The sequence below is a fragment of the Zonotrichia leucophrys genome, chromosome 3, assembly GCF_028769735.1.
Source record: "Zonotrichia leucophrys gambelii isolate GWCS_2022_RI chromosome 3, RI_Zleu_2.0, whole genome shotgun sequence".
Taxonomy (NCBI): Eukaryota; Metazoa; Chordata; class Aves; order Passeriformes; family Passerellidae; genus Zonotrichia; species Zonotrichia leucophrys.
This window is the reverse complement of record NC_088172.1, coordinates 11557172-11574377: the sequence shown is the minus strand read 5'-3', so window position 1 is coordinate 11574377 and position 17206 is coordinate 11557172. Positions and strand designations below refer to the sequence as shown.

Below are 17206 nucleotides of genomic sequence, written 5' to 3'. Positions count from 1 at the left end.
TTCTGTCCTATTTCCATGCACTTACTGAGCCTAAAGTCTCACTCTAAAGTGGTATAATTCCTAGCCAAAAACATGAGTAGTGATGAAAAGTTCTCTTGTGGAATCACCTTTTTAACACCAGTTGTATGTGATTCACCTAAAATTTTGAATCAGCTATCGTAATTGTAGAAGTACAGAAAGCATCCATAACATGCCTGCACAATGTACATGACACAATAATATTTCATTTAAATTGCAAACATGTCTTAAGACTCATGTGAACCTTAATATTATATCAGAGCAAAAAAACCTTAATGCAGTTATCCACCTTGCAAAAGCAGATGAAGCAGGTTAAAGAAAGCAATGATGTTATGCTGTTCTGTAAGAAATATATCAGTATTGATACAGTTCTGGTTTGAAATGTGAAAGTTTTGTTGTATTTTCTAATTTATGCCACTGCTTTATTAGCAGTCCACAGAAAAAGCAAGAAACAGATGTAATGCTTTTTAGCAAATGATGATGAAGAATCACAACCAAGTGATAGTTTCAAAATACTTAACACTGCAATGCTATTATCAGCATACTGAGGACTTTTGTAAACAATGAACATCAGCTTGAACTAAGACAAAGGAAGTAGCTGGAAGCAGTCATAAACTCCAACACACAATTTACATGACATACATGAATACAGGAGCAAAAATGTCTACAAATACCAAAGCAGACAAGAAATGTACAAGAATGTGGAATAGTCATATGAAGAAAAACAAAACTTATAAAGATCACCAGCACAGATGACAAGAAATTCATAAGTTTTTATTTTATACCTTTCTCGTTCTGGTGAATGCAAACTAGTATCTGGTCTCAAGCAGTTGGTACTAGCACTCCTAGCCCTGTCAAGGGAGGGCTGCAGTTCACTAGTGCCAGTGCATTGCATCCAATGGTAGAAGAGAAAGAAAAAGAAAACAAAGAAAGGAATACAATGTTAGATATTAACTCATAAAATAATGCTTTCTTTACAGAAAATGTAGAATCACAATGATTTAATTAAGGAAAACGTAAAAGGGTTGACTGGATGATAGTGTCAAGAGTTGTTTAGAAAATAAAAAGCAAACAAAAGGCTGCGAGAAATTTTTTGCAAATATCATTGAAATGTTTAAAACTGAATGAGACAGAACAGCATCCACTTGTGAGAAAAGTGGAATGAGAAATATCAAACAATAAAGTTATATCCTTATTAACAGCAATAAGTTTTAAGCCAACATAAAATAATGTGATCCACTATATGTCATGTGAAATCCCTTTACAGTGAAGCTCATTTATTCTGCAAAATCCATATTAGATACCAAACAAGTGGGGGGATTAATCCTCAGTGTCTTACCTAACCAGCAGATCATCTCCAAATTTCGATATTCGTAAATTAAGGCAATCATGAAGGAGTGAAATATCCTGTCTAATCACGGGTTTGGTCTTAGCACATGCAGGAAGAGTTGAGCTTTGTAAATTAAAATTATTTAAACAAAATGAAAATAAATTTAACATGTAACAGAAATCTCATACATAAACAAAAGAATGTAATAGAGAAAAAACATGCAACATATAATTTTAACAGAGAATACAACTCCAACTAATACAGAATAGTTTGTTTTAGGGTTTTTTTTGTAACATAAGTGTTGATTTAAATAACTAGATGAAGTTATTTTAGGATTTTATCTCTTATCTCTCAGTCACAAAAATGTATGAAACATTTTGTTATTTTTTTCTTTAACAAGGAAAGTCTACTTATTTTTTTAAAAAGAAGCTAACTACTTAAAGGGGACTCTAAACACTTCTTACCTGTATAGGTTCCAATGAGTACCATTTTCTAGTAAAGGCATCTTGGGTGGTAATGTTTTATAGTGCCTAACAGAACTTCTGGAATGTGGTGGGTCAGAAAAGAACAAAGGACAACACAAAAAAAATGCCAGAAATAAAAAGACAGGTAAAGGCAAGCCAAGACTGACCAGAACATAAAATAAATGCATAATATTCTATTATATTGTTTAGCTGTAGGAATAGATATCTCATCTATGTTTTTCTCAAGTACTGTGACAGCTATCTGGGGGGAAAAACTTTGTATTAACCCTTTTCTTAATAAAGTGCAAGAAATTATGCCAATGCTAGTACAGCTCAGATGTTTTCTTGAAATGGAAGTAATATATATTCCATTTATAGATACTTTAAATTAAAATGTGCAGACTGTTTTAAGTTTATATTAAATTACTCTTTATTTCTCTTTGTGATGCCTTACTTAGACTTGCAGAAATTTTTACCTCTCTAGTAGCTAAGCATGAAAGTCTCACTAAAACAGGGATATAGAGCATCAAAAATTTAATTACAGATGTATTAGCAGCTGGATTTTTTGAATGCGGAAGTCTTTTGAAAGTGGCGTATCAGATTCAAAATTCACCAGTAACTAAATGTTATTAATTATAAGCTAATTTAAAAACTTGGGAGAAGTATTACATCAGCCAGCACAGCAGCACTAAGGCGACAAATGACAACTGTCTAATATCATCATAGATTTCAGAGAAGGAAATGTTTATTTTATCAGCCAGCTCTCCCACTGAACAAGAGAGAAATTTAAAGGCAGAGAGCATCTGCTGAATGGGAATTATGGCCATTTAATGGCTAAGGGTTAGTAACAACTTTCTAACAATTTTCCACACACCCTACAAAGGCACAGCTGTGGAACTACTGGGAGAAGAACCAGCAGGCTTGAGGATTTTGCAGCAGTCTGTCCTGACAGGACATTTCATTCCTGTTAAGCCTTGGGCCAAAGCACAGCAGGATCAACATTAGAAACCTGGCTGTGCCACAGACAGATGAAACAACTCTCTGCCTGGAAACATCAGTGTTTGTAAAACCCTAAAGGATTTAACAGAGGAGCTTTGACCCTCCTTGTATGGGTTTAGTGGCCACCTCTGTTGAACTCTCTCTCAGAGGTCACTGTAACATGGCACAGGAGGAAAAAAGGAATGGCTGTCACCAATGCAGGCTTATGGGCAGATATTACCAATCAAACTAGGGGTGATCTAAGACATGGAATATGGCAACCCATGATCTATAGCATAGGTAGACAGCTTTCCACCATTTCTATTAGTTAATAATTGCATACAGAGCAACAGGATGGATAGCTAGGACTAGTATTTCAAACTGGTATTACATTAAACTCACCATACATATTAACTCTGTAGCTTAGACTACCTAATTTCTTTCATTTAACACGAACCCATTAACATTTCTTTCCCATTTTAAGCTGAAGCTGTCTCAAGGACTAATTAAACCATTGTTCAGCAAACTGCCTAGAAAACAAGAATAAAGCCTTATAACATTTCTAACATGAATAAATGTCAGGTCACTAGAAATAAGAAAGGAAAGAAGATGGCATATAACAAATTTTTGCTGAAACTGTTTTCAAAATTATTCTTTCAAGAATATATATTGCCAGTTTATTTGGAATTGGGGTATATAAGCCTCAGAGTTAAATTTAGAAGAATTAATTTATTGTCATCTATCCCTTTTATATTCATCTTCAATACATTATTACAAGTATCATTATAGTATACCACTACCATTACTTTTAAAGGGTGATTTTTTGATCACAAAAACACTGTAGTAATAAATGGAATAAAGAAAAAGGCAAGGAAGTGCTGTAGGCTCTGAATTCAGTGTAGCTATTACCTAACTCTAATTGCTGTCCTTGCAAAAAGGACACAACTTTCTCAGATTGTGCAGAACTTTTTGCTGTGACCAGATTGGTTTGGTAGATTTGTAAAACTATTTGAAAGTTAATGGCTGGGTAAAGACATAAAATAACAAGAAGTTAAATAAATTAATAAATTTAAAAATTAAAATCTTGATGAAAAAGTCTTTTTAGCGGAAATACAAGAATGAGAATATTTCTACTGATAACAAAAACTTGATTTAACAGCTTCACTGATGCAGATTTTTTTGAAAGCTTACATATTTATTTACTATTTTTATACTACTCTGCTTTATAACAAAACCCTATCACAGCATCTTCAATACTGCTTCAAATTTGATAATGAAAATTAAAGCAAGCCAAGACATTTAGAAAAATAAACAGTACTTTGTAAGAGAAAATCCTAAATCAAATAAAAGAATAATAGCACTAGACAACATAGTTTAACATTTGGTGATTTTAAACATTTAGCACTGACACAAAACTCTCATCAACATCCTGATCCTGAAGGGACAAAGGATAACCACCTGATTGAGTTAGTTAAATGGTTCACTACTTTAACTTCAACTTACATTTTTATTTATGGTAAATGAAAGATGTTCTACACAATGTCATGGATTTTTAACACAGTTAAAAGACATGGTGGTAAAAAAGGTGGGGGAGCAGACTTTGATTTTTTAGAGAAAGATATTTCAGTCCTGTTTAGTTTCACAACTCTGGAAAGTGGTAAGACAGGGAGATCCTAGCTTTGAAACAAGAGATTAAAGAAGACCGAAGATGGGCCCAAACTACAAAGTTTACATGTGGATCCAATTTATATAACAATTTTTAGATGCAAAAACAAGTGATACAAAACCCCTCAAATCTGGGACTCCAGTAAGCCCTTGTACATCAGGATTTATTCCTCTGCAAGTGACTAAATCAGCATGAGATCAAGTGTCACAACAAGCAAAGACTGTTTAATTGTGCGTGGCTGTTATATAAACATAAAAATGCAAACAAAAGGAAAAAAAACCAACTAAGAAACCAATGTTTGAAATTATTACAATGCTCATGCATTGGGAGATCAGGACTTTTGTGACTAGACAGAAAATCTACCAGAAAACACAACTGCAAAACCAAAGTTTCTTCAACTCCTTTAGTCCTTACTACTGAGATTCAAAAACAAATACACACATCTGAATCTAAATTAAAACAAACAAAAAAGAACGACTGACATCTGGATCACAATGTCCTTGGAAGTTCTTTATGTACTGGGACTAAATACCACCATGGAGAAAACGTTGGGCACACAAAGTGGGCAGAACTAAGCAGACGTGTTTGAGATTCCCACACTCCTGTATTTACCTGATGGTGTGTAGGCACTCTGCACTTCTTCCTCGCTTTGCTCTGGGCAGCATAAGAAGCTCACTGCACAGACAGGATGGGTGGTGAGTGAAACAGATATAGTCATGAAGCATTAGATGACATGGATTATGCCAATGACAAGCAAATGAAAACATCAAAAGAAATGAGAAGCATTCACCCAGATAGATAGTCTGATAAGACTGCATGTCTCAAAATATATGAGTCAAAAAATGCATGTAATAACTACATTTTCAACAAGTTCATTTTAGTGTGGCATCTCCCTCTGTGGTATTTTTCGTTTAAATTCAGATTTACTTTTTCACAGCTCTTCATGATGAAACAAATAACATAAAATGGCTACAGTTTTCTAATAACCTCCTTTCTCATGAACTAATTAATGGAGAACTGCTTTAGGAAAAAAAAGAAAGATGTCTGTTGTTTGCTTTGTGTTGGGTTTTGTGGCTTCCTAAGCTACAAAATCATACAGGTAAAAGCAGTGAAGGTTTGATAATGATTTAATGCAGGTTGGTTTATGGGAAGAATAACCATTCACTCTTTAGGGAAAATCAAAAATATATGTTCATTTGAAATATCGTGTTTGGCCAAACAGAAATTCTGACTCATAGCTCTTAAAAGCTTTTTGTAATGATAATCCTAAAGAAACAAATGAAAAAACTAATCAGCCATCAGACTTTTGGTTTCTTATTCTCTCAAATTGAGGAAAATCAGTCATCTATTCTAGTTTAATTATATTGTTTAATTATATATTCTAGTTTAATTATATTAAGCAAACACATACTATAGCCAGCAAGATGGTAAAATTAATGCAAATTTATGCCTATGGTAAATATGACTATGATATGAAATATCCCTTGAATAAGCCTGTAGTTTTATGCACTTCAACACAATCAGAAAGAGCAAGCTTCAAAACTCCTATCATTGTAAATATGAAAATAAAGGTAAGCTTCATGGAAACATGCTAATTTTAAAAGAAGCAGGGAATCCCATGAAGTACTATGGCAAAAAAAAAAAGAGAGAAAATATTACAAGACAGATAAAGTAGCAGTTGTTCAATGTGTTTCATACTTCATGTCATTATAAAATGATGCATTTCATTGATACACTATAGGCATTATTTACCTAAAATTCTAAACATGGCAGACTGAAATAATGGCTTGAGAGTTATGTAAGACTTAATTACATCTGGAGCTGCCAGCTTGATGTAACAACACGAACTAGAGTTGAACTGGATCTTTAAATTTTCTTTCTAAACCAAATTTCTGTTCATAAGATCAGACAGAATTTATATGCATCTTTCCACATTGCAAACTATGGATTTTAGGAAAAAAGTTACTATTTTCTTTAGAGTTGCAAAGTAAATGCAAAGTCCACATTAAATCATAGAGTACTTTGTTAATATTTACATTTTGTAAGCCAAAGACTATCTATGGTAATTGGCCCAAAGCAAACACTGATAAAAAAGTCATCCTGAAAAGTGATATAAAATAACAAATTCACCATGAAATTTTCTAGTTTAAAAAAAAGCAAAAGAATTCATCAAGAAGATTACCAATATTGTGAGACTATGCAGTTCTCTGATAAATTAAGTCTGTTTTGGAAGACATTTAAAGTAGAGATTACTATTCCCAAATAAATGTTTTCTATACTCATAATTGAGATATTTTACTTAGGAATAAAAGAAACACAAAAAAAAGTGCCATGCTTTTGAAAATTGGACAATGGTTTCCTAATAAAAGGCTTTTCCTAACAGTTTATATATATTCATATATATATATATGTATGTATATATGTATATAAATATATATAACACTGTTGAAGTGGACAAATAAGTTCCCCTGGAAACTTATTGCAACAGATGCTTCTGTAAGAGAGTGGTAGTACCTATTTTTACAAAGACCTATATTATGATTTAATATTGATTTTGAACCTTTAATAGATAATTGAGAAAATTTTTGAAACTAATTAGCCGCTGCAATCTCTGGCATGCAATTATTGGGTAGTTCCTCGGCTTTCAAGCCAAGTTTACATTAGATATCTGTGTGAATGTACTTGTTTAGGTGAAGGGTTCAGTAAATGCACAACACAATATCTACACTACTCTTGATACTAATCCATAATATTCAATGAAGTTGGGTTTTTTAATTCTTGGATGTGACAGAGGATCTTTCTTAACAAAACCTGGTTTGGATCTTTCATATGATGCTATTCTTTTGTACTGAAAGCTGGCAAAACCAGCCAGAACAAAACAGACTTCACAACTGATGAAATCTGGAGGAAAAGATGAAAAGGAAAATGGGGAAAAGGAGACCACTGCAGACAAGATTATTACTCAAGAACACAAGTACATGGACCCATCTTTAAATCCTAAAAATCAGCAATGTACATCCTTCATGTCTGAGCTTTAAACTTCCAAAAAAGTTTTGTGAACACTGAAAAGAATTGAAGACTCTGAACAAATCCAGCAGCCCATTGCTCATCCCCAGGAAAGGCTCAGGGTAAACCCAATTCCTCTCCAAACATAATCCATGGATATATCACCAGTTATGTCCAGGTTTGAGGCTTTACTAAAAGAGAAATTTCTAGACAGCTAACTGTCTGTATTTATACTGACAAAAGCTACTTTTAAAAACCTTTTTCTCTTCAAATCTGATTAATAACAAATCAATTCAATAAATATCTTCATAAATCTTTTTAATATATCACTGCCCCAAAAAAAAAAAAACCCAGAAAAAACCTGCAACAAGTGGACATTACTTGAATTAGCCTAACTATAAATCTGACTACTATACTTAAAAACAATTTTAATTCACCTCTGAAAGAAAATTCAGTGCAAAAATCCAACTTATTCAATTCTGTACACACTTCTTGCCTATTTGAATTTTTAAATGTACCATATTACACAATAGTTCCCACACTTATGTTACCATACTACAAAGGTAAAACAGGCAAGATCATATGCAAAACTGAATTAGCTGAACTGCAAGAGTCATCTGTTATTCAGTCTTTGTGTTGCTTAAAATCTGGCCAAAGATTTCCAGAGATTTTTATGGTTTAATATTTATGTCTTTTCATATCACTCCAAAATGTATGTTCCATATGGAATTTACTGGATTATAGGGAAAGATTCTCTTACACTTAGTTCTAAAAGCAGTTACTTACTGCCAAGAAAAAAAAAAAATCCAAGACATTACTATGACAATTGATCCTATCTGAATGGTAAGTTTCCTACTGAAGTCTAGCTATATGATTTTTTTTTAAGTAAACAACATTCCATAAAGATTGATAGTCTATGTGACTGTCATCATTATTTTTTCACAACTGCTGAGCTGAAATACCTTTCTAAGCTTTTTCTACAGGTAAAAACTAAAAAGAAATTCTAATTTCTTCTATTTTATCAGAATACAGACACCTGAAAACAGTGCCTACGAGGGGAGGCAAAGCGTTCTTTGAGCGTAGCCCCTCCATGGCAGGGAGAGATGTGTTTGTGTCACACATCTAAGACTGGAAATTTCTGCACCCTACAACTAGTACTGCACCTATCCTTACTATGCCTGGGTAATGCACAAAGTTCACCAGAATGTTACATAAGATGCTGGGAGACTGTACCCATAGGTGTCTAAAATTTATAAGCACATGAATCCAAATTAGCATGCCTCCAACTCCCAGCAAGGAGGAATTAATGTCTGGCATTTTGCTGGTAAATCTACCAGCACAACTGGTAAATTCTGGTATTACAGGAAGGCCTAGAGCATACATGAAGATGCATGGCTTTCTAGCAAAAATCTCTGGGCTTCATTTGGGAAAAAGCAGTAGAATATCTAGTCAAGACAGACAAGAATCGTCTAGATAACTGCAATTACTGTCAACCCAGTACACGGTTTTACAAAAAAAAAGGATATAGACAATTTAACAGTGGCACTAGATCTATCAGTTAGGATGAATTCTCTCCCTTCCCCATTGCTATTAGTCACATTTCTAATGAAAACTTGAAAATTAGGCAAACTGACAACATTTCTAAACTTTTGTCCACGTTCAGGCTGACAATGTACCTTTCTTGATCAGACAAATACTGACTATCCATCTCTCTGGATCTGTAATCAACTGGAGTTCTGGAGGCATCATGGTGTCTAGTTGGAGAACGTGATCTTCTCATCTGATGAATTTCATCTAAACTCCTGAAAAGCAGAAGTATGTATGATAATCTTGTTTTCTCATTAATAACAATGGATCACAGTAAAAGTTGGTTGAAGGAATTCTTTAATTATAAATTATTAATCCATGATTTCTGTAAGAATGCCACTAAAAATTATGCAATTTATACGTGCTACTATTATCCTACAAATATTCTTAAGTAGGATAATATTCATACAAGATTCTGCCACTGACTGAAAAAATTTCCAAACCTATGTATTAGTTATGGTACACAGATGATAAATCACAGAGAAAATATGAGTAAAAAGAGGTAAGTCTTACAAAGTTATGATTCACCCCGTGAGTGCTCTTGAGTGAATAACGAAAGCATATATCAAGTTCAAATACTGCACTAATAAATTAAGATAGAAAAAACAAGCTTTATAATTGTGAAAAATTCCTGAACAAGAGAAAAGTTAACAATGACACAAACAATTATACAAACATGAAAGCACACTGAGTTTCACTGGAGGTGCCTACCTCTGTAATGGCACATTTGGTAAACGTGAACGGGGCCTGCCCTGATCGTCACCACGGTGAGGAGAGACGGAGCGTGAACGATGATGAGTTGTTGTTCTCTGCTGCTCTGGCACAGTTAGCGTTGTGGATTTACCTTCTCTAGTACTAGGCCTATAACCTACTGGCAAGAGGGTAACAAAAGGCAATTAGAGACTAAAAGCCTGGCTTTAGAAAGAACTCAGATGAATAGACTTCCAGGAGCACATATCCAAACGCTTACACAACTTTCAGATCATCACTCAGCTGTTGTACATCCCGATATATCATGCAGAATAAATCACTAGCATTACCTTTAAATGTCTACATGTACAGAGACTGAAAAAATGAGACTTCTTGATGTACTGGAGGATGTGGAGCAGTTTTCTTACTTGGGGAAGAATATTCTGGGTATTTTGTGTACATAAAAAAATATTTGAAAGGAATGTAAACAGTGCCAGTTTACCTCATCTAAAAAATGGTTAAAAGTAGTTACTTACTGCCAAGAAAAGAAAACCAAAGACATTACTATTGATCCTATCTGAATGGCAAGCTTGCTATTATAGTCTAGGTATATAATTTTTTTAAGTAAACAACATCCCATAAAGATTGATAATCTATGTTACTGTCAATGCCTACAACAGCATTGACTCACACAGGGCTGCTCATATATAAAGCATCTTTCTGCCTGTTATTTCAGTTAGAGATATTCCCTAATGAACATGGCCAAAGCCACCTTAAAAAAACTACTAGGATTTAGAGTATATTGTACTGAATATTGTGGTGTTGCATACTGTGCAGAATATTTTTTTCCAAATATTGTGATTAAGCAGAAAAATTTCTCACAGTATTTTTAAATAGGATTTAAAAAAAACCCAGTGGAATATTAGCCCATTTTCAATATTTCAACATTGTTGTGACTTTTTCTATGTAGCACACTCTTTGCCTTGTTATACATTTTGACTCCCATCCTAAAACAGACAATGAAGCTCAGTAAGGTAACAGCTTTCAAAAGATACCTGTTAATTTTCCAAAAGAGTCTAAGGAGATCTGCTCAGATTTCACTTGCTCATTTCTAGACGTTTAAATGAGATTACAAGAATCCCTTGACAGAAAATCCCTTAATGATACAGAAAGTCATCCCTTAAATCATCCTTTAATCACTTTACAAATTCTTGCTTAGTTATCCAAATAATAATTTTTCTTCTCTGAATTTGTCTAGAATTAAAGTTACTGTACTGTGTGATTTTGTTCAGCTAAAAAAAAAACCAGCTTCTATCAGAAATCCTCTTTTCATGCAGGAAAAGACTATGAAGTATCACCTAATTGTCAATTGGAAAAATTTAATAAATTAAATAAATTGCACTTTTTATGGATCTTACTACAGGGTTTTAACTTTGGGGTTTTTTTCATATTTTATATAATTTGTATAATTCTTCTAGTTCTTCTCTGGTCCTCTATAAAATTACAAACAGTCCCTCTTTTAAAAGTGTGCCCTGTATGCAGAGTCTGCATGAGGCTTGATCATGCATTCAATGATATTTAATGACCTCTAGCTGCAGGTTTGAACCCTGACCACAAACATCAAAGCAGCATTCACACTTTTTTCCCAAAATGTGTAAGAGTTTACCAATGCACCCTAATGGCCTCTAAAAATTGACAACATGCATGAAACTATCTACTGGGGTTTGTCAGCCTTCTAACAAAGTAGGACTTCAATGTTCTGCAGGTTTTGGTATGTTGTGCTGCTGGAGTACCTTGCCTGCCAAAAAAGTGTTTCAGAGTTCTTTAATAAAACTACAAAGAAACATGAGGATCTCCCTGATCTCAGGACAAGGATTGGGTGCAAATCGTGAAGCACAATGGGGACACCCCCAGGACTTAAATGGAGATTCATGACCCAGGATTGCTGCAGAAATTGTCTAGGTCTTTTGTGAGAGGAAGAAAATACATAACAAAAGGTGGATGTGTTCCCTTTTCCTGGATAACTAAATCTAAGCTGTATTTGCAAAAATATAATTAATTTTCCAAATAATTGTGATAGAAAAAGTCCTGTCCTCTCTATCAGTAGGAAGAGCAGTTTACATGCATTAAACACTAAAACCAAAGAAATCCTAAGCATCTTTTCAGTCTTTAAGCAATTCTACTAAAACACATACAACTTAAGTTTAGAAAATTAAATATAGATTTAAATTTAAAATATATTTCTAATCTCCCTAAAAAACTGCACATAGGATTCTCCTGTAGAAGTTTAGTATAGAAAGACGATTTTATGTTATATACTTTGCACAGCCAAGCTATCTCAGGAACAACACCTGAAATTTATGCAGTGTGTGCACACAAAGCTTACAGAACAGAGACAGTAATTCATAGTTATCCCAAGTATTAATTCAACAATTGTCAAACTGGTCACATCACACCCATACCTTCAGTGACCATGACAGTGACAGCAACAGTAACATTTCTTCATATCCTCAAATACAAAGGCTCTGTGCTCTTCAGGGTGAGCAGAGAAAAATTTTGCATGGACCAGCATGATAGCAGCAACCAAGCTGATGGTAATTTATGCAGAAGTTTCTCAGCTGCTCATGGGAAACTGTCAGGTGTGACAGGAAATGAATGCAGGATGGATGGACAATGAAAATGGATCTAGCAAACATTTGATACCAGAATTATATTATTTTTTCTTAAAGACAATACAGACAAGGAAAAGATATTGTGTATTGATATACACAAAGATATATACAAGGAAAATAAAAGTGTATTGATGTCACCCTGCTGCTACAGGAGGAAGGCAAATACAGTTATACAGGTTACATGTGACAGAAAAATTAACTGCACTGAAGAGTTATCCACAGAATAAACAATGTAGCTTGTTAAAATAACCACTGGGGATATTGCCAACTGTATGTCAGCGCTTTTTTTGTTTTGTTTTTAATTAAGGAAGTTATTGAAGGCTTGGTTAAATAGAGTGGTCTTAAAACATGTTCAGATTTTATTAAAACTTTCACTGACCCTTATGGAGTACTGGGCTGGCCAGTACAATACAGATACAGAGTGACTGGTGTAAGAACAGCTCAGGATCACAAACTTACTTAAGAGACTTGAGCGTCTCTCATATATGCAGAGGTTGAGAGACTTAAAAGAATATTTTCTTCGTGTAAACGGATGTCAGCCTACCACAAAAACCCTGTCCAAATAATTTCTGTTAAACCTGAGCTTCAAATTGCTTTCAGCTGTTGATATAAACTTTCATGAACATATCTAAGAGCTGATTAAAAAAGGAGATGTATATCACTGCAAGGTACTACTAATAAATGAGGATGGTCAAATTAGATGAAAGATAAGATTCACTAATTAGTGATATAACATGGGAAAAATATTTTTCTTAAAATATTTTGGAATTTATTAAAGTACTACTATTTTTAATGTAACAATCTTCCACTGACAAGAAGTTATTTTTTGCAGCTGCTGAAACTTCTAGGAAAATAGTTCTCTTTGCTATTTACTAAATTCTAATACTACATTTGCCTTTTCCTGGGTTGCCTATATGATGCTTTTATCTCAAATCATCTCATTCTGTTTATGTTGAATAATAAGTTTTGCACCTCTAAGAATGTTCCAGAGAGTGAAGGGGGGAGAGAAGAAGCAGCAGTTTGTTTTCAGACACTGCACTCCTCATCCACGTTCCTCCTCCTGGACTGTTGTCTGCAGATGGGCAGACAGCGGGACACAGCTCTTTTTGATTTTAGTTAGTGTTAGATAGGCAAAGAAGTTGCCTGGACTTTTGGTTTTTTTCCCTTTTCTTTGGACCTCTTGAAACTGCTCTGGCCTGAACACCCAGGGGAGCACCGGCAGCTGCAGCTGTGGCCCACAGGGCCAGGCCTGGCCTGCGACAATTCCAGCACTGAGGGACTGATCAGAGACTGAGTGAGCTGCAACCCGGGGAGGCACTTTCTCAGTTTGTCATCTCTTTTGGAGCGGCAAGGGATTTTATTATTTGATATTGTTTCGGTTTTATTGTTTAATAAACAGGTTTTTTTCCACTTTTCTCCACGGAGATATTTTCTCCCGGACCAGTTGGGGGGAGGGGCCGATTGGATCTGCTTCCCTGGAGGAGCCCCTGTGGGGAATTCTCTCCCAAATTTGCTCTAAACCTGGACAGCCTTAAAATAAATAACTAAATAACTAAATAATAACTAACTAAATAAATAAATAAATAAATAAACTAAAAAGGGCTAAATAACTTCCTTTTTTTCTATAAATACTTCAGGAATAAAAAGAAAATTAATAACTTTCAGGAAGATTCTGCCTGACTAACCTGATCTCCTTCTATCACAAGATCATTCTCTTATTGGATGGGAGAAAGACTGTGGATGTTGTTTACTTTAAATTATTAAAATCTGTACACTGTTTCCCCAGGATTCTCCTGGAGAAGCTGGCAGCCTATAACTTGGACGAGTTTTCAAAGGGAAATCTTTTCTTACGTGTCAAGTGTTGTAAACTCAATTTTGATGTTCTTACTTCCCTTGAGAAGGATATCTTAAAACTAGACTAATCTGGTTGAAGCCAATAAAGGCTATTCCAAAATAGGGCACCACTATATTACATTAAAGGGAAATACGGATATTTTCTCTTCCTTCCCACATGCATGCTGTGCAAGAGAATGTGTGAGAAATCTGAAGCAGACAAGAGCTGGGCTGCACTCTGGTGAGAACCATGGTGCTGAAGGGCAGGAGGAGGGCAGGGGTAAAGGCCCTGCAGAATTGTTAGTTTTAGCAAAGGAGTTTATTTCATGGAGAAGACACTGCAGTACTCATTCTGTGCAAACGAAGGGAGCAGTTCAAAGACTTAACAATTTAGCAATGAGGCAAGTTAAGAAGGTTGGACAGGAGGGCAGAAATGAATATATATGAACTTGATCTCCAGCCACATTTGTGAATCTGAGCCTAAGGTTCTCACACAATTTGACAGACATTGGGACTGGAAACCTTTTCAGGTCTTTTTGCCAAACACATTTTCATATATTGTCTAGGCTTTCATAGATTTGTGGCAGATGAATTTTCTTTGTCCCTGTGCCTAAAGTCTAACTCCCTTTAAAGTATATCCAGATCCAGCAAATCCCACACACTTGTGTGCATATCCACTTCCCATAGGAATCACGAACAGATGAACTCCACTTAGAACTGCCAAACAAATGTGCCAATTAAACTCAAAATGGACAAACTTGTGCTTGGTCAAGTGAGCTAGTAGAATGTTTCTGATTGGGTGGACTTCAGAAGGAGCTTCCTCACTATGCCCTTCAATTTTTAACTTGGAGACTCTCAGATCATTGAAAATCCAGTTGTAAAAATTAAATCCTGCTATTTTCTACGATGATCGCTGAGAAAGTTTGGATCTGTGCATTCCTCAAAGGCACACCTGAGCATGAAATCCAAAGAAATGTCAATAAGACTCAGTTACTCAAATGCTGGCCCAAACACATTCCAATATATGCAACTGGACCATTTTGAATGCTTCCTGACAGGTTAAAAATTATTTATTTCAACTGGATGCATGAAAGGACTGGCAGAGGAAAAAAAAGCCCCAGTTCTTAATAGAATTGACTGAAACTTTAAACATAAGTCTACAAAGACATACCAGTATCTACATTTTCAACTACAAAAACAAAACCCCTGAAACCGCAAAAAAAAAAAAAAAAAAAAAAAAAAAGCCAGGAAAAATATTTAGAGCCTTTTGTTTATATTTTATTTTAAATGCTCACTCTCTCCGCTGATTTAAAAATATCAAATATAATAATTAGGCATACATAAATGAGTTTCTCTCTTAGGGACTGAGGTGCAAAGTATATAAAATAAGAAAAGAACCCAATCAACATCAAAGAAAGGAGAATTTGTCTCCCCTAAAATCAAGATGGTACAGCATTAATAAGATATGTGATTTATTTGCACAGTTATATTGTGGATAAATAAACTGTGAGATTATTTTAAACATTTTAAACACACCACGATTTAATTCAGTGGTTTTCATCAGGAAGATCCACAGAAAAACTGATTTAGTGCTGGCAATGACATAGTGACTCTTCAGTTAGCTTGGAACGATTGGGAAACATATTTATCTGACTTGTGGCAACAGTGAATGAGAACTAGAAGAATGTGGTATCCAAGATAATCCTCAAGATTTTCAGTAAGTAGGAATGCTGAACTAAAAGCCAAACCATGACAGTCTCTACAAGTAAATATTTATGAACATTTAGGGTAATGATAGTTCATGAAAGCTTATGAAAACTATAAAAAATATAGCCATGCTGCATGCATCTTAATCTATAGCCATGCATTATCACTAAAGTCCACAGAAGACTGCATTAAATCTAAGTTTCAAGCAAAAAGCAAAATAATTTTAAAAATGCTTTCAATAAAAACTGAAATCTTAAATGTTTTAAAACGTAGGAGTCTTTTACATTTAATTTGCATTTTAAATAATGCTTGGAGCATTACACAGTAAGAAATTAACCAATTTCAACAAACCAGTGGGCCTCATATGAAGAGTGATATGCAAAATAAATATAAATGAATGAATAGTAGAAGCCTTTAAATTACCAGGTATGGGCCAGGTACTATGGAATAATCAGGAAAACTGTTTTTTCCACAATGCACTCTCCAAAATCAGTATCCTCAATATTCCAAAATATTATAAAGAAAAAAAATCCAAACAAGCAAAAAATAAGAAAAAAGAAAGCAGGACCATGCTGTTCATCCACGCACCTGGAGGAACAACTCCAATACCATCATCAACATCAAAATCTGAGATGTCACTATCACTGATTGGCCGAGATCCTGCACAACAGTAAGGTAAACAAATACCTGAACATCTGGTCATGTTATAATATGCAAAAATATGTTCATTCAACATAATAATGAAACCAAAAAGATGATTTTAAGTCAAAACAATAGAGAAGGAGAACTCAACTGCAGTGACTAACTGATGCTTCAGAAGATAGCTGAGCCAATTTAACATCTTACAGCTGCTGCAGCCTCCTTTCCCTTTCTCTTCCCCTCAAGTCCTCAGTAATCCTCTACTAGGATAGATTATCTCTGTAAGCCTCCAAAAGCAAAACTCAAGTAAAGGAAAAAAAACCACGTTTGTGCTACTTCAGTGAATATGCTGATTCAGCTTGCTGAACAGGAAAGGAGATGAGGCAACATATGGTGAGAGAGGAAGAGGAAACAGCACTGCCAGCTTTTAGAAGAGCTCAAATATCTCATAAAAACTAACCTTTCATTTTCTCTCTCTATACACATCCTGAGTTTGGGCATCTATGCAGCAATTATTACAGCAGTAACACATATTTATAGTTCATTCCTGAATGTACACCAATTTCCTATGCATTGGCTGGAGTGAATGACTTCCATGTTTTAGAAAAATCAGAAA

At 34.6% G+C, this 17206-nt stretch overlaps 1 protein-coding gene across 31 annotated transcripts in view; it reads right to left on the bottom strand.

The window, feature by feature from the left end:
* RIMS1 (regulating synaptic membrane exocytosis 1) overlaps window positions 1-17206 on the bottom strand; it is a 305676-nt gene that overhangs the window by 94777 nt on the left and 193693 nt on the right. For 12 of the 31 annotated variants that reach the window (XM_064707378.1, XM_064707380.1, XM_064707383.1 and 9 more), the window contains 5 exons: window positions 16540-16611; window positions 9761-9920; window positions 9139-9264; window positions 5069-5131; window positions 804-893 (listed from right to left, as the gene is read on the bottom strand). In XM_064707378.1, coding sequence (XP_064563448.1) covers window positions 804-893; window positions 5069-5131; window positions 9139-9264; window positions 9761-9920; window positions 16540-16611 — 511 coding nt within the window. Of the gene's footprint in view, window positions 1-803; window positions 894-1357; window positions 1472-1812; window positions 1891-5064; window positions 5132-9138; window positions 9265-9760; window positions 9921-16539; window positions 16612-17206 lie in introns of those variants that run through there. The other 19 variants (XM_064707379.1, XM_064707385.1, XM_064707382.1 and 16 more) reach the window with 6 other exon arrangements.